Below are 22,993 nucleotides of genomic sequence, written 5' to 3' on the forward strand. Positions count from 1 at the left end.
ACCAAGCGACATGGATTCTCATCCACAGCAAGCATCAAAACACGCCCAGGCACAAGGAGAAGACAGCTTATCAGGACCAAAATGTCCGTCTCCTTCTTCGCGCTCGGGTCGCGTGAAGGATCAACGCCTCCCAAGCAGCCAAGCAGCCGATGCCATGTAGTCCAGCGTCTGGCGTGCTGCCGGCATCTAGGATGCAAGCGGGCTCAGCCGGGAGAGTGCATACTCCTCGGCTTCACCATCCTATTCAGTTGCGGCACGGGCTCGGTCCAGCAAACGGCATCGGTCGGCCATGGGGGTGGTCGCGCTGACGAGGGCGCGCCTCGGAGATATTCTGCCATGACATAAGGATGGTCAGCACTGCCTACCCCTGCTCGCTATCGTACCTCTCAGAGACCGCATCTCAGTGATGTCCCCGCACACTACGGACGCTCCCAGGGCCTTCCGCAGCACAGGCTGCTGCTTGAACTCTAAGGCCGCTCTGCATGGGAGACACGCGCCTCTCAATGGCACACTGACCCAATGGACATGCCACCTCCAGGAAGGAAGCTCTGAACTAAGCGTCGCGCACGACCGGACCTCCATGCCGTACTGACACTTCCGCGCGGCTCCGAACATCTCTAGGCTCTGGACCACGCTAGTTCCACCCCGATGGCGCTGTTGGAGTCAGCTGTCTCGTGTCCCCAAATCCGCTGACCCAGATGTCTGTGGGCCAGCTACTCTCCGATTCACACTAGGATGAGGATTCCGAGGCACGGAGGAGCGATAGTAGGTATGTTTCTCATCGCCACGACGAGGAAGGTTCGCTAGCTTTGCCGTAACCACGCACTGATTGCACTGAAAACCAACTTCCGTGCCGCACCGAACCAAGATTGAAAGCGGCAGGCCACAGAGTGTGAGATCTGCTCCGGCCCGGGACCGGTGCATGGCTCAGTAACAGGCAGGTGGGGGAAGGAAGAGGCATGTAAGGTCCAATTCAATCGGACAACCTTCTGTTCACGGCCACGGCGCTAGAAAAATGAATGGGAGCCCCGTGCGCGTCTAGATACTGGGAGGTATAATACTTCAAGCTGCTCAGCCGCTGTGCTGTGTTGAGGCACTCATCCGCGCTGAGCAAGTGCACTCGAGACAAGTGATCAGAAGCTTATTCTGCAATCTACAAAGTAAGCTTGTTTGCTTTTCCGTGCGCCGCACCATCACGGGCCAGGCTCATCTCCACAACGCCACCGACGTAGTTGAACCCTGCGCGCACTGAAGTCCTGGAGCAATGGCGCTCCTGACTCCCACAGAAGGGCAGGAAGACTGTCTATTCCTGTCCTTTGGACCGCAGGTCAGTTGTGCACAGACCACAGCTGTGGCGCGCGCCGCGACTCTGTACTGCGCATGCGGGGCACTCTGCGCGTGTCGAGGATGACGATATGTTCCATCGGCAGCCCTACGCGGTCCATCGGGGCCGGGCATCAATTTAATGCTCAGGTCCCACTTCCGGTCAGGTTCCCGCGCTCTCCTCTTCAGCTGTCGACGACCCAGGAAAGAGTCTCTCGCCCTCTGCCGCGCGTCCAATATTCCGGCTCGACCATAAACAGAACTGCATTGAACGCGGGAAAGTGGGCGTACAAAACGCGTGAATGTCCGTCCTCTGCATTCTGCAACCATCCGTCCCGCCTTCCTCGCTCAACGCCACCGACGCCACAGATCCCAGCACTACGCGTCGTCGCGCTTCAGCCCTTTCGAATCCATCTCGTAAAGGGGCTACTGAATGGCGTACCTGGGCACAACGTTAGCCCAATCCAAGGGTTCAGGCGGGCTGACCTGTCGTGGCGTGATGTCATCAGTTCCTACGAGCTGATAATACCCCTCGCTTCCCCTTCCGCTAGCCCTTGCCGGGTCATCGCTCCCCTCTCGCTGAACAGTTCCTGTCTGGTCCTGGCACATCGGCAGTGCTGTTGGGCCATTCGGCTGTGCACATGGCCGCTGATATGCCACGTACTATAGTACACAGCTGTCTCTACCACCGCCTCACCTCACGCGAATGCGGCCCTCCCCGACCGCAAACCGTTTCGACCATTACCGTCAATCGGGCCCTGATCGCACTACCACTGACCACGAGACCAGATCGCGGGCACGCTCAATGAAGACCGTCAAATGGCATTCTAATAATTACAAGGTACAAGACACGCGATACACGGACCTGTTGGCGATACGCGTTTGCGTGAACACCGAGGCTGCTTGCAACGGTCGGCGCAGTCATGTCCTCGAGACGAGACATGATGTTGTTGCTATCCCTCGAGCAGCCAAACGTCGATACTCGCAGTAACCCTGCCGCCCTGTCCGCCTTGCCCGTCCACATCAGACTCTCACCCCCTCCCGGGGACCTTTCTGCTGGCCGCTACCCCGTTCCTCCTTCCAGGACAACTTTCGGACCAGATCGCTGACTGCCTACGGGGAAGCCCAGCCATACTATTGACATGCCAGGATGCCATCATATCAGCTCATGTCATGTTTCAGGTGGCTTTTGGTTGGCGGTCAGCGGTCATCTGCCTATGCTGGCTTGACATTCCGCCAGCTCCACCTCGCAATATAGCCTACCAGCTCACACTTTCTCACGTATCATTTGTCAACTGACATGTCCGGGTTTGCGGGATCGCGGACCGGCACTCGGCTGATCGTCTCCCTGTCGCGTTCGCTGATGAGCCCGTGACTGGAAGCTGGTCACCCGCTTGGATTGCAGACACAAGTGGGTTGCATTGTATGCATATCCGTTGCGCCTGGGCGGCCTCCAGTCTTGCTGACCAAATATGGGGTTGCAGCAACGGCGGGTGAGGTCACCCGTGCCAGCCTCGGTCTGGAGCCTGCCGTCTTTCCCGGGTCTTGCAAGCGACTGCCGTAGCAATCCTAGCTCGCTCTCTGCAAGCGGTTGCGGTGTGCCCGTGGTTTCGGTCAGCCTATCGGTCAGTGAAAAGCGGTGGTAGCACGACCGATGCCGCAGACACGCCTGCCAGGCCCATCGATCAGGTTCCAGACTTTCTCTCACTCAGTTGTGACTGAGTATAGTGGCGGCGTACTCCGTTCTTCCTGCCTCTTAGCATCAGTGTCTGGCACGCGAATAGAACGCCCTCCGTGTAGCCGCCATGGTTACAATGGACCGTCTATCGTTTCAGCTGCCCAGGCTTCAACATATCACCAATCGCAACCCCGCTCGGCGACGTGTCTCCCGATCACATGGGGAGGCTGGTGTTGCATAGTGTAATTTTCTTTGCGACACCGATTGGCCCGTGTCGCTGTGCAGTACTTCTTTCAGTGCAACGCTCCTAGCCTGCGTCCGAGGAGCCCGATCTCCTCGGTGACGCCCCGACGAGGCTCCAAAAGCAGGCACTACCATGCCAAGATAGTGCTCCACTGCGCGAAGTACGTGGGTTGCTGGACGGGGCTCATTCTGAAACACCAAACATGCCACCGTCGTTCCTCGCTTGCGTCACTTACTGCTCAGCGCATGACATAATCATCTGCGACAGGCGTAGTGAGCTTAAATGTCGTATAGTTCTCTCTCCTCGTCGGGTGCAAACGGCTGTTAAGCACTAGTACAGCTGACCGCACACCCCTTCGTACCGCCGATATTCGGAGTGTCGTCGATCGCAAGGCTGACCAACTTTCGTGGCGTGCGCACTAGCAGTCCAACATTCCGACTTGAGCAGCTGACTTAGACAAAGAGGTGATCAAGTGACCGCAACGGTGTCTGGGACCCGTGCCACTTGCTCGAAAGTGCTAGAAAGGCAATGCGATAAGTCTTCTCCCTCCCATCCTCTGTCCCGAGCTGATCGTTGAGCTCTTCGGGAACTGATTTGGGGCAACGACCCGCTGGTCGGGGCTAACATCGCGATCCACCAACTGACGAACTGACTTCGCAATCCAGCGCTGTCCCTCAGGCTCCTACCGGCGACCCCTTGAGTATAGCGTCAAGCCCCTCAAGTTACCACACACACGATTCGGAATAGAAAGGGAACCTTCAACCTTGTCACCTGGGGTGGTAAGCCACGCGAGCTAATGGGATGAAACTGCAGGAGGACTTGATCTAGACTGCTCCATGAGACGATTAGCGTTACGCGAGTTGCAACTACCACATAAGAGCACACGGTAGACGCGTGGCAGCTGATGCGTGACAGTGAAACACAGGTGTGCTTGCGGTCCAGACCACAGTTAGATTGTACGACTTTGAAGTTGCCGGTCACTGTGACACCAGTTGGCCAGAGGCTGAGCAAGCCTCTCGTCAACTTCACACGCCCCCAACTTCTTCTGCACGTGCTTCGAGTCTTGAAATGACGAGCTTTCACTCCGATCTCTAATGCTACAAGATACGCCGATCGGCAGTGTATCGCGACAGTGGTAGGCACGGGAATAAAAACTTGACGATGTCGAGCATCCCTGTTTGCCATTCAGAACTCTAGCTTCCCCTGTGGGCGTGCGGTTTTGCAAGGTTTGAATTCACGGTGGAGAGCTGGAGGTGAGTCAGAGAAATGATAACGGGGACAGGAAACAACGCGCCCCGGAGCAAGAAACGCTGCGACGACGCGGCAGAGTGATGTGGAGAGAAACTTGCGAGCGGCGAGAAGGAGAATCAAGCTCTGACCGGAACGGCTGTCGGGACAGTTGTCGCTCACAGGCTCCAAGAGAAGCTCACGCCCTCTATCACTGATCGCTGTATAAACGGCATATCTCTGGCCTCTGACATGATCTCCACTAACGACTCTACTCAGTGATACCGCAGACCCTCAACTGAATGTGGCATCGGCGCACCAGGAATGGTGGTTTGCGTCTCTCAACACTCGCCTTTCCTTCGCATAGAATGAGCATAGACAGTTTAGTGCACAGGCCACTGACTCCTGTTAAGCGTATACAGCAGAGAAAGGGCAGCCAGGCGTGTTACACTCAACGGAAAGTGAGCCCCATGTGGTACGGTCCCTGGTCTCCATTCTGATACCATCGCCTTCGTGAACCTGTCCTTCAACCTCACTGCAGAGGTCCGAAAGGTGTTACAGTGCTGCTTCTTAGAGTCACACTGCACTGCCTCTTCATCGAGGCACACCGAACGCGCTGATGCTTGTGTGGAGCCAAGGGGCGTTCAGCGGAACGGCATAGCCACGGACCTGGGCTAAACCCTCTTCTTTCTACTGAAAGGTATGCCCGATTTCCATCGGAACCGACGAGTTCCGCTGAGGCGCTGGCTCTAGTCGATGTCCAAGCCAACGAGGATTTATGCAGCTGACCACTCTCATGCTGCTTCTGGCTAGGTCACTGGTGCTGCAGGCGACCGTCGGATGTGCGATGGGCACACAACTTCCGAACAAGCTACATGATCTAACTGCGTCACCTGACCCGCTGTCAGCTGCGCTATGGTCTATCGACCCGAGATACTTCATTTAAGAAAGGTGGGGCGAGGCTAAGACAGCTGAAACAGGAAAGTGAGTGGTAATAATCGTCGAAATCGTTGAAAAAATGAATGAATCGACGCCACCGCGGCTAGTCTAGCCCTTCGGAAACAAGCGACACCATCAAGCGCCACGATGGCTATCGTTGGTCTGCTGACCTCGTAGCCCTGGCTGAGTAGCCGAGATCTCACCCTACTGCAGGGTCCGCTGGCTATCAGCTACGGAGTTGAGATCACCTAGGTCAGATGAGCAAATCAGAACAGATCACTTCTCCGACCAGAAGGCCGCTCTCGCTTCTTACAGGCGAGACCTCCTCCTGGCATCACCGCAGCGGAGTCATCAGTACCGATCATTCGTAACGAATAACCCTCTTCGCTCCACTGCTATACAGTGGTCTGGACCTCTTCGATGCCGTTCTCCGCTCTGAAAGGATCTAGGAGAGGCAGTTCTCTGTTCCAGACGATTGACAGCAGGTGGATCGTCACCGACGCTGTGAGGCACTGGTGCCCATCTCATAGCAAGTCGGGCAGAGACTACGGTGTCTGCTAACTCTACCTCAACCTGATGATACATCAATAGCGGCGAGAGTGGGTCAGCGATGAGGAGGAGGATTACGCTTTCCAGTTGTTCCTTATCAGCGTTTACGGGCCCAGATAAGCGACGGAGGGTCAAGTTAAGGTCGCTCTACGCAACGAGGTGAATTGAAATACCCGATATTGTGAGCAGAATGCGCGACGGGCCGCGACGCGATGATGTATAATGTAGCCCTCGTCACACAATGGCTGCACGGCCATACAGCTTGAGGTCGTCGGGGCTCCTCCTTAAGCATACTAAGCATTGCGTGGGCACACGGTCTCTCGGCGGCCCCACTCCTTCGCTTCGTTACCGTTACTGGTCCTCAGCTCTTGCTCTAGCAACTGTGTTCCACATTGTCAGCGTCTTTCTTCTGCGCCGCTTGGTCTTCTTCCGCCCTGAGCTCCATGCCGGAGCCTTGCATACCCCCCTTTAAGCTTGATGTTACGTTCTGGAGAGTACGTAGGCGCTCACCGCAAATCCAGTGCATTGTGGAGCTCAGAAATATACTGCGGTACAGCGGTGCGGCCGCGGAGACAGCAGCGGGCCTCGGTCTCGGTCTCGACCGCCTCTGTCCGCCGTGACATCACCGGTATATGACATTCAGGAGCGGCTGTATTCCAGTAGACCGCGACGTTACAACCTGTGCGGCATCTCCTGTGCCTTCATTACATTTAGCGGTTTCCGATCCCTTGTTGTAACTTCTCCTTCAGATCTCCCTTAGTGCCCAGTGATATTGCTCAGTCAACGGAAGCGCTCTTTTGCCCCGAAACCCGCAGATCCCGAAGGAGCGAAAAGAACGAGCCGCTGACCGTCATCGCGTGGAGCTGAGGATCGCGAGCGGACGAACGGGGGGTTTTGGGATTCAGATAGACAGCTCCTCCGGAGAACTCTGCGCAGCTCCGGAATGCTCTTACAATCTGGTCGTCATTGATGTCCGCTATGTTGAGACCAGCAGCCATTCGGCCGAAGTTCGAGTCAAGGGCTGAGCACCACATGTCTTTCATGCAGCAAGCGAAGAGGAGTACGGAGTCCAACGCCGTCGCAGCACCACAGTCAGAGTTACCCTTACAGCACGCTATCGGCAGCGCGTGGCCGAGATTATGAAAATTTGAATCAGATAACGAGAATTCGAAGTACCCTTGAAGCTTCGATGACAATTGAACGGCAATTGTCCTGCGGCTTGCAACGGCTACACCTTCAGCACGCGAGACAACCTGACAGACTCCCCTCGCATGCAGCATCAGCAAGCAGCCAAAAGCTTTGCTGCGGAGGATGATGGTGGCCCTCATTAATGACACATCTCGGTGACTTTTTTCAAAGGTGATCCTGGGATGACCGATTCAATACCATTCAGTGCGGCATCATGCGCAGGCGGCATTGTCCGATCCACGCTGTTTTGTCTTGGCTACTTGGCCGCACTTCGCACCTTTTCCGCAAGTTCCTGGGCGCATAGCTCGTCTGTTTAACGAACAGCCTTGTCTAGCATAGAGTTAATAGAGTGGACTGGGCACCTCGTAAGCGAAGCGCCATATGAGCATTTGAGGCGCTGCTGCACCCCGGTCGCGACCAGGCTGGAGAAGGTTTAGGCTTTGACGATTTGCCCGAACCGACAAGGCCCGTCATCTGACAGTGCTTATGGGCATGACAGTTCGAGATGAAGTCTGTCGTTTTGTCTCCACGATATCCGGCGGACGCTTTGCTCGTTGACGCCACTGGATCCACTACTCGGGTCGACTGTCGTAACTCTGCGGCCTGCAATTCATATCTGAATGTCGGAGACAACAAGGTTTGCACATGTCGGACTCATGGCTTTGCGCCGCGCAAAAACCCACACGAGGGTGACAATTGACTTCAGGTGCAGTCCAGAAGCCCTCTGAACCTCCAAGGACGAGCTTGAGGGCATTGCTGGGTGCGCTGCTATATCGGCAGCGTTAGAACCGCCCGTTTTTCCGCAGGGCCATTCATGACGGCATATCGGACGCGGCCTTGCTAACGCCTATTGGGCTTTCAATCGCGACCCACAATCAGTTCTTCGAACTCTATACAGGAAAGCTGATGTAATTTGCCCTTGCGCCCCGGTGCCGTACACAGAGCGTGCGGCGTATGCGTTAGTGCGCGAGGCAAGCTTTCTGGGCAAGACACTAGCCCACCTTGCTCACCAGAACGCAATTCAGACAGACCCAAGACGCCAACGCGCCGAGCTCCACAGGGCTCAGATGTCGAAATTACATAACGATTCAAGATAAGCGCGACTTGAGCCCTGTGGCATTTCCTTCTGGGGCCCTCGTTGTTCCTTCCATTCAGTACCGGCCATTATCGCGACATTCTATCAATGCGTGGCCCAGATGATCCGGGTCAGGTGAGCAGTCGTGCCGATGCCGTCGGGCAAGTCAGCGCCAAAGGAGTAGAGTAAGAACGCACCACGTCCGATCAGCCCATAACGTAGTCCCTGGGCCTGACGTTTGAAAGGCACCAGACGCGAGACCTTCCTGCGTACCCACAATGTCCTGCCTGTTGCGCTCCTGCTGTCCTATCTCTATGGCCAGTAAAAATCTGTGACGCAGGAGAGCTGCACCACTCCTGGGACTTGCGGTAGCGAGAGATGACTTTGTCGTCTATATAAGAAAGCGACCCAGATGAGAAGTCGACATCAGCACTTCAAAGTCTTTCCAACCCTCACCTCCCCTCACTAACACACAAAACTCCCTAGTGAACTACTAGACACTCTTCACAATGCTCTTCGCTACTCTCGCCGCTCTCCCCTTCGCCGCTGCCGCGGTTGCCCCCATCTCCCTTCCTCCCGCCGGTGCCAAGCCCGACTACCAGCTCGGTGGCGCGTACAACCCTCCCTCTGGTGTCGGAGTCGTTGTTCGTGACCGTGAGGCGGACCCTGCCCCCGGTATCTACTCCATCTGCTACATCAACGGTTTCCAAGGCCAGCCTGATGACAACACCTGGACCGGCGCCAACGCCGACCTCCTCCTCCGCAAGAACGGCAAGGTTGTCAACGACCCTGACTGGGACGAGCCCATCCTTGACACGAGCAACGCCGACAAGCGCAACCGCCTTGCCAACATCGTCAAGGGATGGATCAACGGCTGCGCCGACAAGGGTTACCGCGGCATCGAGCTCGACAACTTTGACACTTTCACCCGATTCTCGCAACTTTCGGAGGAGAACAACGTCGAGTACGCCAAGATCCTGATTAACCACGCCCACTCGCGCGGCCTCGCCGTCGCCCAGAAGAACGCCGCCGAGATCACCTCGGTTGGCAAGGCTGCCGGTTTCGACTTCGCCATTGCCGAGTCCTGCGCCGTCTACGACGAGTGTGACGCTTACACCGACGTCTACGGCCAGCACGTTATCGAGATTGAGTACAAGGGCGAGTCTGAGAAGGCTTGGGGCCGCGCCTGCGGCACCAACAACGGCATCTCCAAGGTTCGCCGCGACCTCAACCTCGTCGCCTCTGGCAAGGGCGGCTACTACGCCGCCTGGTGCTAAGTGCCTCACCCCACTTTCATAAGCAACCCACAACCACATCCTGCATCCCTTGCCTCTCGCCGGTCGAGACTCCAGGGTCCATCGATATGTTTGTAGACTACACATAGACTGTATGCACGTACAAGAGAAATACCATTAACACTGCCCAATGAAGCGTTGCATGCTCCACAACGGCCACTAGTGCCTTTACTGCGTCCGATGCACATGTTCACGACCGTCCATTCAGACTCGAGCTCACAAGAGGAAGTCGCCGGCAACTCCTGATTCCAATCGATGCAGGACTAGGGGTTCATCTTCACGATCGAGGAGGCATCGGTGACGACGAACCTCAAACGACAGGGCAGCAGGGTCAACCCCAGAAGTGATATCTTTGGGACAAGGATCTCTCAGGATATCCCTTGGGAGCACCAACCGGCAGTGTGATGGAAAAATTACCCTCCAGCACCCAGGAACGAACTGTCCAGAGGATCCCTCGGTCAAATAATCTCCGGTTGGTAGCGGTGTTCATCTAACGAACGAATACGAGTGCAAAACTGGTAAATCTAGGGTACGCGCTGCTGAGGCGCGGGCTGACGTACTCTAATGGTGCACGCGTGGCTGCACAGACTTTTGAATTCGAGGCCCACTTCAGTCCTCTGCAGAAGAGCTTGACAGAAGAGGGTGCCATGCAAGAACGTGCTGCGGATGAGGGGTGCGAACAAGTACCAAGAGCACGAAGAGAACGAAGAGAGGAAGACTTCGGCCGGGCATTTGCTCGGGCTGGGATGCCTCTGCCGAAATTGACGAGAACGTGCCCGGCAGAGCCCACCCAACCGCCTCGCCAATGTCGCCATTACTTGAACGTTCACGTTGAGCACTTCCGCACCGGTTCGTTAGATTTCACGTTCAGTTCTTCCAGTGGGGCTTTCCTCTGACATCCATGTGCTCCCACTGATTCCGGTAGACTCGTAAGCTCTCTCTCCGCCTTTTCCGTGAAATTTTAATGAATTAAGCGGCCGTCCCACTCTCCCCCCTCTTAAAGTTCGCCGCTGCGCTCCTCCGCCGAGATCCGGGAAGCTTAACCAGCTTAACCCACTCATGCTTGCCCACTCTCCGAGCCGATGTTCCTCAGTCGGTGGGAGTGCGGTGAACTGAGAGTGCTGTTCCGGCTGCCGGCTGTTCCAGAGTAGCGGTCGGCCGTACCGCAGCGAGTGATGGGCAACGGCGATGCAGTCGGGAAGTGTGTCGGTGTGGCGGTGGCGATCGGGGGGCTTGAATATCATTGCGGAACATCGCCCACTGCGTGACGAGGCGCTCATACCCGCGATGTGATCGGACATCGGGGCAAAGTAGAGTTTCTGGTGTGCATTCTCAGCATTCTGTGAATGCCTGGCCCACTAATCGGCACATCAGAGTGACAGATCGGAACGTGCGGCACTTGGTCATAATGTGACGGGTGAGGTGATCGTTCCCTGTCCAGTCATCGCTCGCGATGGCCAAATAAACTTCACCATGTTGCATCTGGTGGACCAGCGTCACCCCATGTGTGATGCGCGCTTCACCGCCCGCTGATTCCGACTCGATCTCCAGACAACCTCCAGCAGACTCGAACAAGCTCTGTCTTTGTCTCTTCGGTCAGTCAAAGGTTGCAGTAAGTTCAGCCACGGGCGCGCTTCCGTAGACCACGGCAGGATTCACGCAACGGCTATTGTCATCTCCCACCCTGACTGCATGCATAGAGAGGCCATTCTGGAGGCAAAAACGTGACCTCTGGCGGGTTCGAACCGTCGACCTCTCGCGATCATCAATGTGAAGCGAACGCTCTAACCAACTGAGCTAAGTGGCCTGAACTGCTCTGGAAGAAGGTCACGTGAGTCGGCCCAAAGGCGGCTTCCGGAGCGGAAATGCAATCCATGCATCGTGCTCCACATTGTGCTCCTAGGCGGGATGCAGGAAGGTCGAGTGAGAGCGTCTTCGTTACACAGGTGGGCAAGAGGCAGCGGAAGATGTGAGGGTAAGAGGACAGAGGAGTACCTGATTTCAAACTGGGCTGCCTGGCAGGGTTCGGGGAACGCACCATCGCTTCTCTGGGGTGAGTTAAGCTTCTTCCCCATCATCTCCAGCGGCGCCAGAGACGGCTACTGCTCCTGCGCGCCGGCTTTCAGAGAGTGTTTAACACCTAAAAAGATGACCTCTGGCGGGGTCGAACCGCCGACCTTATGCGTAAACTCTCTGAGTGTTAAGCATACGCTCTAACCAACTGAGCTAAGTGGCCCGATCTGATTTGTTGATGGTGACTGCGCCCGGCCGAACAGGCCCCGCACGATGCCGGTGCGAGTTCACGATCAATTGGCATGGCTGGCTTCCCGTCGTCGTTGATAGCTCGAAGGAAGACAAGTGGAGGGGAGTGAATGGAATGTAAGGAATCTGGAGCGGGTGAGCTGGAAAGCGTAGGAGGATCTGAGCAGCGAAGAAACGTCGTCTAGGGCTAAGTGAGACTCTCGGGAGATCTACGCCCTCACTGGCTTAGACTGACTCCGATATATTCAGAAGCGTGGTAGAACGCGTCGCTGTGTAAGAGGATCACCCTGCATATGTTTGTTTACATGTTTGACTACTGATTTACACACCTTAGAGCTTGATCTTCCTACCCTCGACGACCTTGGCGAACTCAGTCACGTCCTCCCAGATGGCGTCCGGACGCTCAAGAGCGGCAAAGTGGCCGCCGGTGAGGTGGCGCTTGCTCCAGACAAGGTCGCCGACGATGGGCTTGACGACGGAGATGGGGGTGGGGTACACCTCCTCGACGAACTGCGAGTATCCCATGGGCTTCTCGATGCGGCTTGGCGGGAAGGCGACACTCGGACCGTCCTTGACGGCTCCAGCGCCAGACCCAGAGCGGTAGAACCAGATGCAGGTAGCCACCGTGCCCGTGAACCAGTACAGCGATACCTCGGCGAGGAGGAACTGCATCGTGTCCTTGGCCTTAGCATAAGCGAGCTTCTCGCCGATCCACGCCAGCACAGCGACGGGCGAGCTTTCGAGGACAGCGCCGATTGTGCCAGGCTTCGTGGCCTGCTCAATGAGATATCCGGTGCCGAACCCGGACCACATGTTGGAGCGTGCGACGGCCGTCTTGTCAATCTTGTCGAGTCCCTCCGTGTCGACCGACTTGCCGAGCAGCGGGAAGAAGTTGACGTGAATGCCGTTGCAGCCCTCAAATGTGCTCATGATGCGCACCACAAAACTGCCCACGTCTCCGCCCTGCGCGAGATATCCGCCGTTCTTCTTGCCGAAGCCTAGCCCTTGCATGAGCGCGTCGAAGAGCGTCGCCTGAGTCAGAGACGTGAAAGGCCTGTCGACAGGCGGTGCAGAAGAGAACCCGAACCCAGTCAGTGACGGGACGATGACGTGGTGAGGCAGCGTAGCGGGCGTGTACTTCTCCTTCAGCATCTGGAGCATGGGAACGAACTCGAGCACGCTGCCTGGCCAGCCATGAGCGAAGAGGATTGGTGTCGCGTTCTTCTTCTGCGAGAAGAGAGCGAGGAAATGGACCTCGTAGAACGCGCCGTCGAGGTTGACCGTGGCCTTGTACTGGGGGAACGAGTTCAGCTCGTCCTCGACCGTGCGCCTGGCTGTCAGCCAACAAGTGACTGGCGGAGAGAGAGAGAGACACCTACCAGTCGAACCACTTCCACCTCTCGATCGTCTCGTCGAGCCAATTCTTCTTCACGCCGAGGTGGAACGGCCCGACAGTGTTGTCCCAAGTCGCCTTACGCGGCGCCTGGTTCACAAGGCGTGCTCGCAAGTCTTCGATTTGCGCCTGCGGAACGGCGACCTTGAACTCCTTCACGGGGATGGTGGGCTCGCTGGGGAATTTGTCGAACGCCATGGTGTTGTGCTGGAGTGGAGAGTGGAGAAAGTTTCAATCGTTCCGCGATGCACAAGGTTGACGTTATAACATCGTGTGGGCTAGGACGGATCCTGACTGTCTGACTTCGGGCCATATGGTTGTCACTGTCGGTAACAGTTAGTACCCGAACCCCATCGGATTCAGCCGTGGACATCGCCGAGATACAAGATATCCACATTCCGCCCATTATCAGTCTCGCCCTCTCTTGTTTGTGTGTGTTCATGCACGCATGTTTGCATAAACGTGCTTGACAGAGATCTAGGTGTTGCTCACATGATGCATGCTAAGTTTATGAGTAGTATTGCACCTCGAGTCCAACGCCGCGGATAGCGCGGCTAGTCCCGCTGAATACGTCACTTACGAGCCCGACGGACACGAGGCAGTTGCGTATTCTGCTCTCGTACAGCAGGGCGAGCGACCAGTCCCCGCGCAAACTCGCCTTCAGAACACCATCCCTCTCCTTGTCTGCCTTGAGGCGGGCAGCGCCGACCTGCCTCATTGCCTTCTCTGCGATATCGATGAGCTCGGGCTCACTGTCCGGGCCCGGATCATCACGCAGTGACCCGCCAAGCTTGGCACGCTTCGCGATCGTTTCCAGCTCCTCTGGTGTGGGCTCCACTGCGGGACCCCTTCCTCCCCCGAACCGTCGCCCGATCCACCATTCCCCGCCGACGGAGAAGTCCGACTCGTAGCTGTAAATGTTGACACCAAAGCGAGTCGCGAGAGATACCGTAGGAGAGAGCTGCGCCGCGTACGCAGTTGAAATGAATCCCATCAGCGGATTGTAAAGGATCGTGATCGTCGTTGGAGGTGACGGCGGCGCGTGGGGGTTTGAGCTCGGCGGAAGTGTTGTGAATCTTCCACCGATGGAGACTGTGGTCAGTTAGGCCCCACCTTGGGACAACCCACCTCCTAGACTTCGCTGCTTCAGCGAGAGATAAACCTCTCCGCCAGCGCTGAATCTTCCCCGTAGACCGCCCTCTAGCATGTCCTCGTCGTCCTCGATCCGGCTGGCGTGACCCTCGCCTTCCGCAGCCCTTGCTTCCTTCTTCGCCTCCTCATCCTGCCAGCCGAAGTTGTACAGCCCCCTGACGCCAAACATTCCGTCAGACGCAGAGTACGTGTACTCTCCCGAGTACTGTCCCGTGTCATGCTGCAGCGACAGCAGCAGGTTGCCTGGTGGGTGAGCCGAGCTCGCCTTCTGTGCGACCTCTCCCCTCGGCGTGAATCGCAATCGAGCCATGGTCGGCTGGTGAGTGAATGCCAGCTGAGCCTGAAGAGTCGAGCTGACACGCGTTGTCGCAAGACCCGACAAGTGGAACGATGGGAAGTGCAGGCGCGAGTAGAGGAAGTAGTCTCTTTTGTCCACCCGCTTTCCATCAATCCAGATCTCATCCACGCTTGGCCGCTGCGGCGGCGGGTACAGGCGGAAACGCTCGACAACGTCGCGGAAGGGCATCGTGCGCGACGAGCCAATCTGCTGTTAGCTTATGGCTTGCGATTACCTAGCTAGAACTCCTTCAGCCACCCACACTTGTCAACGGCAGACTGCTCGTCACATAGCTCATGCTCCCGTTCAGCTGCGGAAGGGCATCAAGCGCATAGCTGTTGAAGAAGATCGGACTCGGCGCATTTGCGAGCTGCAAGATCAAGGACTCGGGGACGGGGAAGTCACTGAATGTCAGCTGATCCTGATCCATACGCATTCGAGGTGCTGTCATCGACCTACAGCAAGGCTGTCGTCAGTTACGTATTCGGCTCTCCCTTAACTCACCAGCAGAGCTCCGCGTCAGGTTCGAGTAGAGGTTATCTTCGTTCCATCCTGTCTCCGCGTAGTACGACCGCAAAAGGAGTGTTGAGAATGGGAGCATGGAGGGGATGGATGGTCGATCGGAAGATCAGAGAGACCAAACAAATCGTCACTGGTCAATTGGTGGAGGTCCATTTGAGTCCGTTGTCTCGATCACCATGACGGAGAGGCAGTGAGGAACACCGATGTGATCGTGAGCACACGACGGTCACAGGGTGGTTCCGCATTGGCTGAGACCGTGCCCCAGGATGCGTAGACTAGCTCGCGCCCTCGATGTATGAAGTTTCTCGTGCATGCTTCATCCGGAGTGGTCGAGCGGACCCGGCCAACCGGCCCGGTACCGGACGGTAACTGCAGGCTACTGCACCGACCAAGGAGGAGGAACCCCACCCCACCAAAAACGTCACTTGAGCTTCCGCTCTCGGTGTTGCATTCTCCACTCTTCCATCGCTACCATGAACCTCACCGACCCATACGTCTTCCAGAAGCCGCTCATGATTATTGTCATGGTGAGTCCAAAGACCTATTCTCAAATGTAGCTGACATCCAGGGCCCCGCTAGCTGGTGAGTCTCGCGCTTCAATCGGTGGAATGATGTCACTGGTGCTGTCTCGGAGAAGGCCACGGAGCCGTAAAGCTGACAGACAGCGGCAAGTCCACAGTCGGCGCGGGCCTCGCGAAGAACATCTCCGTTCCCTTCATCGATGGCGACTCCCTTCACCCGCAGTCAAGCGTCGACAAGATGTCGGCGGGCCAGCCCCTGACGGACGAGGACCGCTTACCATGGCTCCACGCGATCCGACGGACGGGAATCCAGAAGTGCAGAGAGGAGTTCGAGAACGACAAGGTCACATCGACGGACGACGGAGGCATCGGACGTCCAGCGGTCGTTATCGCGTGCTCCGCGTTGAAGAAGAAGTACCGGAACGTTCTCAGGGGAACGGCGGGGATTGTGGATGAGCCGGAGGTAAGCACGCAACGCAAAATTGTGCTAACGCGGTAGCCGAAGCTGCGGACAGCGTTCGTGTACTGTAAGGGATCGCCGGAACTGCTACAGAAGCGCATCTCAGAGCGGAAGGGCCACTTCATGAAGCCGGACATGCTCGCATCGCAGCTGGCAACCTTGGAGGACCCCGAGAAGGAGGGAGGTGTCGTGACGGTCGACATCTCCAAGACCCAGTCCGAGGTCATCGACGACGCTACCGAGGGCATCCGGCACCTCGTTACTGTAATGGACCACCAGGGCCTGTAGACAACTATGCACTTTGTATTCGTGGGCTCGTAAGGAAGGGTGGCTTCATGGCTTGGTTGAGCCGTTCGATCCCGCCGGATCCGGCCTCCACTTTGGCTGACATTTCGGACCGTTCCGCAGCTGGCCGTCCTTGTTATCGCCTCATTCACCATCATGCCGCCGCAACACGTCGCCGTCATAGGCGGTGGCTTGACCGGCCTCTCAGCAGCTTACAGACTCGCCCCCAAGGCGAGGGTTACGCTGCTTGAAGCTTCGAACCGTGTCGGCGGGTGGGTCGGCAGCCCCAAGCAACACATCAAGTTCACCACGCCGTCTGGAGAGCAGGTGGAGGGCGATGTGACTCTCGAAAGCGGACCGCGCAGTATCCGACCAAAGGGACTGAGTGCTGCCAGCATGCTCAAGCTTGTGAGCCATGTACCCACGGCCGAGTAGCTGACTACAGATCCTCGATGTCGGTCTTGAAAACTCCATCGTTGGCATCCCGAAGACAAGCCCCGCTGCGCGAAACCGCTTCATCATGAACAATGCGACTGGCAAGCTCATGGCTGCACCTACGTCACCCCTGGCGCTGCTGTCACCGAAAACGCCAGCTCCGATCCGCGAACTGCTGCTTGGTGTCATGAAGGAGCCCTTCCGACGCAATTCGCCCGCGTCTGCTGACGACGAGAGCGTGCACTCATTCTTCCTCCGCCGCTTCGGACCGAAGGTCGCCGCAACAGCAAGTGCTTTCGTGCATGGTATCTACGCCGCGGACCCGAACACGCTCAGTGTACGAAGTGCATTCCAAATGCTTTGGGACTACGAGCGTGGCAGCGGCAGCTTAGTCATGGGCATGCTTAAAGGTGACAAAGCCGGAAAGGCCCGGGAACTGGAGGCATGGAAGGAGTGCGGGGCGTGGGGTGAGAGGAGGAAGAACTGGGCTATGTACGCCCTTCGCGGCGGAATGTCTGAGTTGACGGACCGGCTGGCTCAGGTGTGTCAGGAGCGAGGTGTGGAGATCGCCTCCGGTACACGAGTCGAGAGGATAACCCCGGTGGGGAATGGGGTGAAGGTGAGCTTGATTGTTGTCGCTGGCGAGTTGACCTTCAGATCAACACCTCCATCGGTTCTATCGATGCCGACCACGTTATTGCTGCGGTTACTCCTCGGCACCTTAGCTCGATTGCATCGTCACCGCTGCCGCATCTCATCGCGAACCGGAGCACGACTGTCGGAGTCGTGAACGTTGTCTTCCCTCTGCCACCTTCCCAAGTGCACCCGGACGGTTTCGGCTTCCTGATTCCTGCGTCGGACGCCAATCGCGCGGGTGTGCTCGGCGTCATCTTCGACAGCACAGCTCTCCCCGGCACTGAGGTTCCAGAGCTTGAGGGCAAGATCACAAAGGTCACTGCGATGATGGGCGGACCGTATTGGTCCTCGTACAAAACTGGCGGCTCAGTCGCCCCGATACCATCTAAGGAGGAACTCAGCGAGATCGCTGTGAACTACTTGCGGACTGTCTTCCCTCACCTCGCCAGTGTCGATCCTATTCTGACAAAAGCCAACCTTCAGGTCGACTGCATCCCCACATATGCTCCGGGACACGGCTCTAGGATGCGGGAGCTCCACGAGGCAATCCAGAATGGGCCATGGCAGGACAAGCTGAGTGTGGGAGGAAGCGGATATGGGGGCGTCAGTGTGAACGATTGCGTCTACTCTGGTGAGATTCTCGCCGACGCCGTGGGAGAGAAGACGGGACTGGAGCGCTGGAAGGACTGGAACTAGATGTAGACGTCTAGACTGTATCACTATGCATAGCATCGACTGCTCATTGCTATCAGCATGCATGAGGAGGGGTCGGCTATCGTCGTTGCTCCCAGCGCCCTCCGTGACGTTTTGGGTGAAGACGGGAGCAAATCCACGCGATCGACGAACCGTACCCGACTTTGACGTCGGAAGTCCGTTCGAGGCCGGTTTCGGTCGTCTTCATCTCATCCACCACGCATCATGGGCGCTTCGCAGTCATCCCAGGCCTCCCAAAAGCCCGACCATGTGGTCTCTGCCCCGGCGGGAACGAGCGTTGAGGTGAGTTTGCAACATGGCATCGATCTGCGGGCGAACGGGACGGCGGTTTCCCATCATGTCGCGATCAACACGGCAACCACGCGACCGGCCGAATCACTTGAGCTATGTGCTGCCCTGCTGTATGCTGACAACAGTTCTCCCCGTCGCTGATTGAGCGCCTGCAGCAGCCGTCGTCGGGCAAGAAGCCGCAGACGACAGACGAGCTCGTGCGCCAGAAGCTCGCCTCCGAGTCGGCCAACCTCCGGCAGCAGGAGGCCGAGATCCTGTCGTCGATCTCATCAGCGCTGGAGAAGGAGAACCTCGACCGCGAGAAGCCGGGCATGTCCTCTGAGGCTCTTGGACGCGACATCGAGGAGGTCCGCGAGAAGGTCGAGCGTATCACCAACGACCGGAAGAACCGCGAGAACCCCGACCTTGCTAAGGCCAAGGACGCCGTTGTTGTTTGCTACACGTAAGTTGTGGTTCATAGCCGAGGGACGTACTGCAGATTGTGCAGTTAAGACGATGGCGCACTGCAAGTGCGACATAGAGATCTCAGATGGCGACGAAATGACGAGTGCGGCGCAGGTGACGGGAACGGTAGCGGTAGCGACGAGGCCCGTTCCCGGTCGCCGGGGCCGCTTGCGTGCTCGTCGTGGAGAGACGTTCATCCCGGAGCTCCGGCGGTCATCTTCTCAGTCTTCGTGATTTCCCCTTGCGGAATCGGGTTGTGCTGAGCGATGATGCGCCGATCACCGCACCGAGATGTCCGCTTCGACGCTGTCCAGCCATTCTGTTACTCTGAGGATCCCGCTGACATCAGTAACAACCCTACGACTCCCCTTGACTGCTGGCGTGAGGTTGACGCCTTTAAGGCCGAGGTCAACAAGCTTGAGGCTGTGAGTTACCGATTCTGGATGGCGATCTGACAACAGGCTTTCGTCAAGAGCCTTCAATAAATTGATAGAATCTGGGATGCATAGCTGCCCTATGGTAGATATTCGACATGAACTGGTCGCTTGCGGGGAGCTAAGGTTGCCAGCGACCTTCCTCATCTGGAGTTGCGTATGACGGAGAGAGGAGCGCGCCACAGATCACTGGCGCACCACCAAGACGACGGTCTCACACTGGTCTGCATATGACGGTCCGATGGCGCTCATGTAGGGCGGGCTTGACTGATCGACACGCCAGACTGTTACGTAACTGGTTTATGACGTGTATGGACTGATACGGAGGGCAGATCTTCGCCGGGCCTCGGAGGTGACTGCCCCTGGGATCCGTGAGCCCGCGTGGTCCGTCGCTCAGGTGGCACTGTCCCGTCTTCCCAGAAACACATGTACGATTCTACTCAAACTGTCAAAGCGATGGAGCGTTGCAGAGCAGTGATGCAATGCAGCCCCGCAACGCTACTCCTGATGCAGTAATGTTGACCGAGGAATGCCAGCTCGTGCGCCAGTGCGCGCTATTCCGGGACAGTTGCAATTGAGATAAGCTGACGATGGTGCCTGAAGATAGCACGCCATGGTGGAGTGTGTGCTCGAGTCTGAATCTTGTTGTTGCTCACTCATCCTCCACTTCTGACTTCTGCGGCTCCTGCGCTCTTTCGTCACACACCGTCTCCACACGACACCACGCTCTCTTCCCAGCCATCACGCATCGCCCAGCAGCATATATAAGCTGCGCGTAACGAATTCCGAATTATCCAGGTCACAAGTTAGCCGTAACGCTCCCCGATCATCGTCACCGGACAACAACAGTCGCCACCATCGACCTTCCTACGTCCACGTCGACTGGCCAATCAACTTGACCCCATTCCCAAACTCTCCGACATCTCTACCACCTTATCTCTTATCTCAACGATGGCCTCGATTACCTCAGCGAGCGCTTCCTCTGCTCTTGCCCCTGTCGTTGCCACCGGCTCGGGCTCTGAAGCCAATCCCAAATCGGCGACTTGGGTGTTTGGGTACGGCTCGATCATCTGGCGTCCCGACTTTGAGTTTGCCGAGAAGCGCACCGGGTGGGTGAACGACCACACGCGGCGGTTCTGGCAGGGCTCGCCCGACCACCGCGGGCAGCCCGGTGCTCTTGGCCGTGTGCTCACGCTCGTGCCGGAGCTGGGCTCAGAATGCTGGGGTGTCTGCTACCGCCTGCCCAAGGAGAAGGAGGACGATATCATGGCCGCGCTCGACTATCGGGAACGTGGCGGCTACGTCCGCATCAATGTCCCCTTCGAGTATGAGGTGTCGCGTGGCGTCACCGAGAAGGTCACCGCCATCACGTACATTGCCTCGCCCGATAACAAGTACTACCTCGGCCCCGTGCCGATGGAGGACATGGTGAGGCAGATCTACTTTGCCCGCGGTGAGAGCGGCAAGAACATCGACTACGTTCTCAATCTTGCCCGACACCTCGAGACTATGGGCCTGGCCGACGACCACATCCATGAACTGGCGGTGCAGCTCGAAAGCCGTGCGGCCAAGGAAGCCATTCCAGCCCAGCTGCAGAGCCCCGTCCAGACCACAACCCAGGTCATTGCCTAGTCCCACCGCCACCCCTTGTTTGTACAGCGTTTGATACGCTCCTCCTCCCTGTATGCATATATCCTCTCCATCAGCTGCTGTTCGGTGTCATCGCATCGTGTCATAATCATACATAGTTGTCCAGTCTACAGTTCTACTACGCCTCCACTGCCACAGTCCTCGTCGCAACGGACATGCGGTCGACGACCCGTTCCGTGCGCGTTTTGACGACCTGCTCCATATCGTCCTTGATGACCTTGCACGCCTCAGTGCCGAGACGGAGCATCACCTCGAAGCGGTCGACGTGCAGCCTCGTCTCCATCTGCGCGAGCGTAATCTTGCCGCTGTTCGGCAGGCTCGCGACCACAAGCGACGGCAGGTCGTTCTCCTCCGGTGCGCTAAGATCCAGCAGCGCCTGCGTCAAGTGCAGTCCGACAGAGACGGAGGTGACGTAGTCGTGCATCGCGATGCCGGCGTCGATGAGCGCGAGCGTCACTGCATTGATCGCTGTGGGCAGAATACCGCCATCAGCCTGCAGGACCTGCACCTGCACTGCAATCTCGGAGCGCGGGTACAGCCCGACCTGGATCACGGGCTCGAAGGTCTGTCGAATGGCAGCTCCAATCTCGAGCAGGCGCCTGGTGTTAGCTAATACCTATCCCTCTCAGCTATCTTTTCCACTGAGTCCAGCTTCCCAACGGACAGCTGAGCAGCCGCACCAGATACTCACTTGTCACCCCGTGTCCGTCCCCGACCCTGCCCCTGTCCCTGCGCCCACGGCACGACGCCGACCTCAACGACAACATTGGCCTTGTCGTGCGCTGCACCTGCCTTCTGTTTCGGTTCCCTCGGTCCAAACACAGCCGCCTGCACCGTCGTCAGACCCTGCGAGACCTGCGAACTCCCGTCCGCTTGCGGGTGTACGCCAAGCGCGCACGAGAGGGAACGCAGTTCGAACGGACGCCTGTTGTCGTGTCGGAGACCTGGGCGTCAGCTATGCCTCCATGAAAAGCAGCTCACCAGCAAGGTTCAAGATCTCTATTCTGCTCATGTCGTGCGTGCTGTTGTTGTTGATGCTGTTGAACCTCAGTGATCGAGATGGTCGTTAACCATGGAGGTCGGCGGACATGACGAAATTTAAAGGGGGTGGGTGAATAAAGATTCCGCGTCCTGAGCCATGAGCGCGTTCGATGACGATCGATGTAATGGGCCTGAGCACCTTCCTTGCGCTCGACTTACAACACCCAGCAACAAGCAAAATGAGTCTCGTGAGTCAGCTCCCAGGAAGGTCGTTAGCTGACAGACAGCTTGCTCCGGAAGATGAGGCGGACGGAATCGAAGTCGCTTGGGAGGACCAGCAGAAGATCAACACCTTCTCCAAGCTCAACAACCGGCTTGGTGACCTGCGAGACCAGCTGAAGGTCAAGGAGGTGCGTATGCATTGCGGCGCTGCGCCATTGCGGAGCATGAGCTGCATCTGTCCTTGTGCACAGCTCTCTGGTTTCCAGCCTGTTGCGTGGCGCTGGGCAGACTGCACAAGTGCCAGCGGCACTGCAGCGCCGTTCAGGCGGCCTAGCGGCCAGAGCGCCGTCAGCTGAATTGACATTCGACCTGTAGCTAACCTCAGGACGAGAAGGAGTACTACGACGATCTGCAGATGGAGCTCGAGCTCAGCGACGCCAAGACGATAATGTACAAGATCGGCGAGGCGTTCTTCGACCTGCCGCTGCCGACGGCGAAGAAGCAGCTGCGCGCGGACCTGAAGCGGTACGACGGCGAGATCAGCGAGTTGAAGGAACGCTGCGACGAATGCGAGCATGGCATGCAGGATTTGAAGGTGCAGCTGTGAGTAGATACGTCTTCTGCAGGGCCTCCGCAAGGAGGGGGCAGCTGATCCGTGATGTAGGAAGAGCTGACAACCCAGATACGCCAAGTTCGGGAAGCAGATCAACCTCGAGACTGGACCGGATTAGACGAC

The 22,993-nt window shown here is 57.3% G+C and overlaps 10 protein-coding genes and 2 non-coding genes across 12 annotated transcripts; 6 read left to right on the forward strand and 6 right to left on the reverse strand.

Moving 5' to 3' along the window:
• Window positions 1-8,732: 8,732 nt before the first annotated feature.
• Window positions 8,733-9,500, forward strand: A1Q1_01367 (secreted protein; the record flags this gene model as incomplete). The annotated part of the gene is made up of 1 exon (XM_014324406.1): window positions 8,733-9,500. One exon carries the CDS (start codon window positions 8,733-8,735, stop codon window positions 9,498-9,500), a length of 768 nt encoding a protein of 255 aa, XP_014179881.1.
• A 1,743-nt stretch (window positions 9,501-11,243) lies between these two features.
• A1Q1_t375 lies at window positions 11,244-11,325 on the reverse strand. The gene has a single exon. It is a non-coding gene; the product is annotated as a tRNA-Val (tRNA).
• A 342-nt stretch (window positions 11,326-11,667) lies between these two features.
• On the reverse strand, window positions 11,668-11,754 carry A1Q1_t374. The gene has a single exon. It is a non-coding gene; the product is annotated as a tRNA-Val (tRNA).
• A 356-nt stretch (window positions 11,755-12,110) lies between these two features.
• Window positions 12,111-13,371, reverse strand: A1Q1_01368 (uncharacterized protein; the record flags this gene model as incomplete). The annotated part of the gene is made up of 2 exons (XM_014324407.1): window positions 12,111-13,110; window positions 13,160-13,371. 2 exons carry the CDS (start codon window positions 13,369-13,371, stop codon window positions 12,111-12,113), a joined length of 1,212 nt encoding a protein of 403 aa, XP_014179882.1.
• A 310-nt stretch (window positions 13,372-13,681) lies between these two features.
• Window positions 13,682-14,167, reverse strand: A1Q1_01369 (uncharacterized protein; the record flags this gene model as incomplete). The annotated part of the gene is made up of 1 exon (XM_014324408.1): window positions 13,682-14,167. The coding sequence occupies one exon, from the start codon at window positions 14,165-14,167 to the stop codon at window positions 13,682-13,684; it is 486 nt and encodes a 161-aa protein (XP_014179883.1).
• A 108-nt stretch (window positions 14,168-14,275) lies between these two features.
• On the reverse strand, window positions 14,276-15,263 carry A1Q1_01370 (distribution and morphology protein 10; the record flags this gene model as incomplete). Its single annotated transcript, XM_014324409.1, has 3 exons — window positions 14,276-14,872; window positions 14,925-15,106; window positions 15,167-15,263. 3 exons carry the CDS (start codon window positions 15,261-15,263, stop codon window positions 14,276-14,278), a joined length of 876 nt encoding a protein of 291 aa, XP_014179884.1.
• A 394-nt stretch (window positions 15,264-15,657) lies between these two features.
• A1Q1_01371 (cytoplasm protein) lies at window positions 15,658-16,453 on the forward strand (the record flags this gene model as incomplete). The annotated part of the gene is made up of 4 exons (XM_014324410.1): window positions 15,658-15,711; window positions 15,764-15,766; window positions 15,857-16,168; window positions 16,238-16,453. The coding sequence occupies 4 exons, from the start codon at window positions 15,658-15,660 to the stop codon at window positions 16,451-16,453; spliced, it is 585 nt and encodes a 194-aa protein (XP_014179885.1).
• A 153-nt stretch (window positions 16,454-16,606) lies between these two features.
• Window positions 16,607-18,217, forward strand: A1Q1_01372 (protoporphyrinogen oxidase; the record flags this gene model as incomplete). Its single annotated transcript, XM_014324411.1, has 3 exons — window positions 16,607-16,858; window positions 16,941-17,486; window positions 17,543-18,217. The coding sequence occupies 3 exons, from the start codon at window positions 16,607-16,609 to the stop codon at window positions 18,215-18,217; spliced, it is 1,473 nt and encodes a 490-aa protein (XP_014179886.1).
• Window positions 18,218-18,439: 222 nt separating this feature from the next.
• Window positions 18,440-19,425, forward strand: A1Q1_01373 (uncharacterized protein; the record flags this gene model as incomplete). The annotated part of the gene is made up of 3 exons (XM_014324412.1): window positions 18,440-18,517; window positions 18,682-18,968; window positions 19,320-19,425. The coding sequence occupies 3 exons, from the start codon at window positions 18,440-18,442 to the stop codon at window positions 19,423-19,425; spliced, it is 471 nt and encodes a 156-aa protein (XP_014179887.1).
• A 930-nt stretch (window positions 19,426-20,355) lies between these two features.
• A1Q1_01374 (ChaC-like family protein) lies at window positions 20,356-21,036 on the forward strand (the record flags this gene model as incomplete). Its single annotated transcript, XM_014324413.1, has 1 exon — window positions 20,356-21,036. The coding sequence occupies one exon, from the start codon at window positions 20,356-20,358 to the stop codon at window positions 21,034-21,036; it is 681 nt and encodes a 226-aa protein (XP_014179888.1).
• A 136-nt stretch (window positions 21,037-21,172) lies between these two features.
• On the reverse strand, window positions 21,173-22,066 carry A1Q1_01375 (3'-to-5' phosphorolytic exoribonuclease, Ski6p; the record flags this gene model as incomplete). Its single annotated transcript, XM_014324414.1, has 3 exons — window positions 21,173-21,653; window positions 21,746-21,998; window positions 22,036-22,066. The coding sequence occupies 3 exons, from the start codon at window positions 22,064-22,066 to the stop codon at window positions 21,173-21,175; spliced, it is 765 nt and encodes a 254-aa protein (XP_014179889.1).
• Window positions 22,067-22,274: 208 nt separating this feature from the next.
• Window positions 22,275-22,988, forward strand: A1Q1_01376 (uncharacterized protein; the record flags this gene model as incomplete). Its single annotated transcript, XM_014324415.1, has 4 exons — window positions 22,275-22,445; window positions 22,509-22,604; window positions 22,643-22,860; window positions 22,940-22,988. 4 exons carry the CDS (start codon window positions 22,275-22,277, stop codon window positions 22,986-22,988), a joined length of 534 nt encoding a protein of 177 aa, XP_014179890.1.
• Window positions 22,989-22,993: the final 5 nt, after the last annotated feature.

Source organism: Trichosporon asahii (genome assembly GCF_000293215.1).
Source record: "Trichosporon asahii var. asahii CBS 2479 unplaced genomic scaffold scaffold00050, whole genome shotgun sequence".
Classification (NCBI taxonomy): Eukaryota; Fungi; Basidiomycota; class Tremellomycetes; order Trichosporonales; family Trichosporonaceae; genus Trichosporon; species Trichosporon asahii.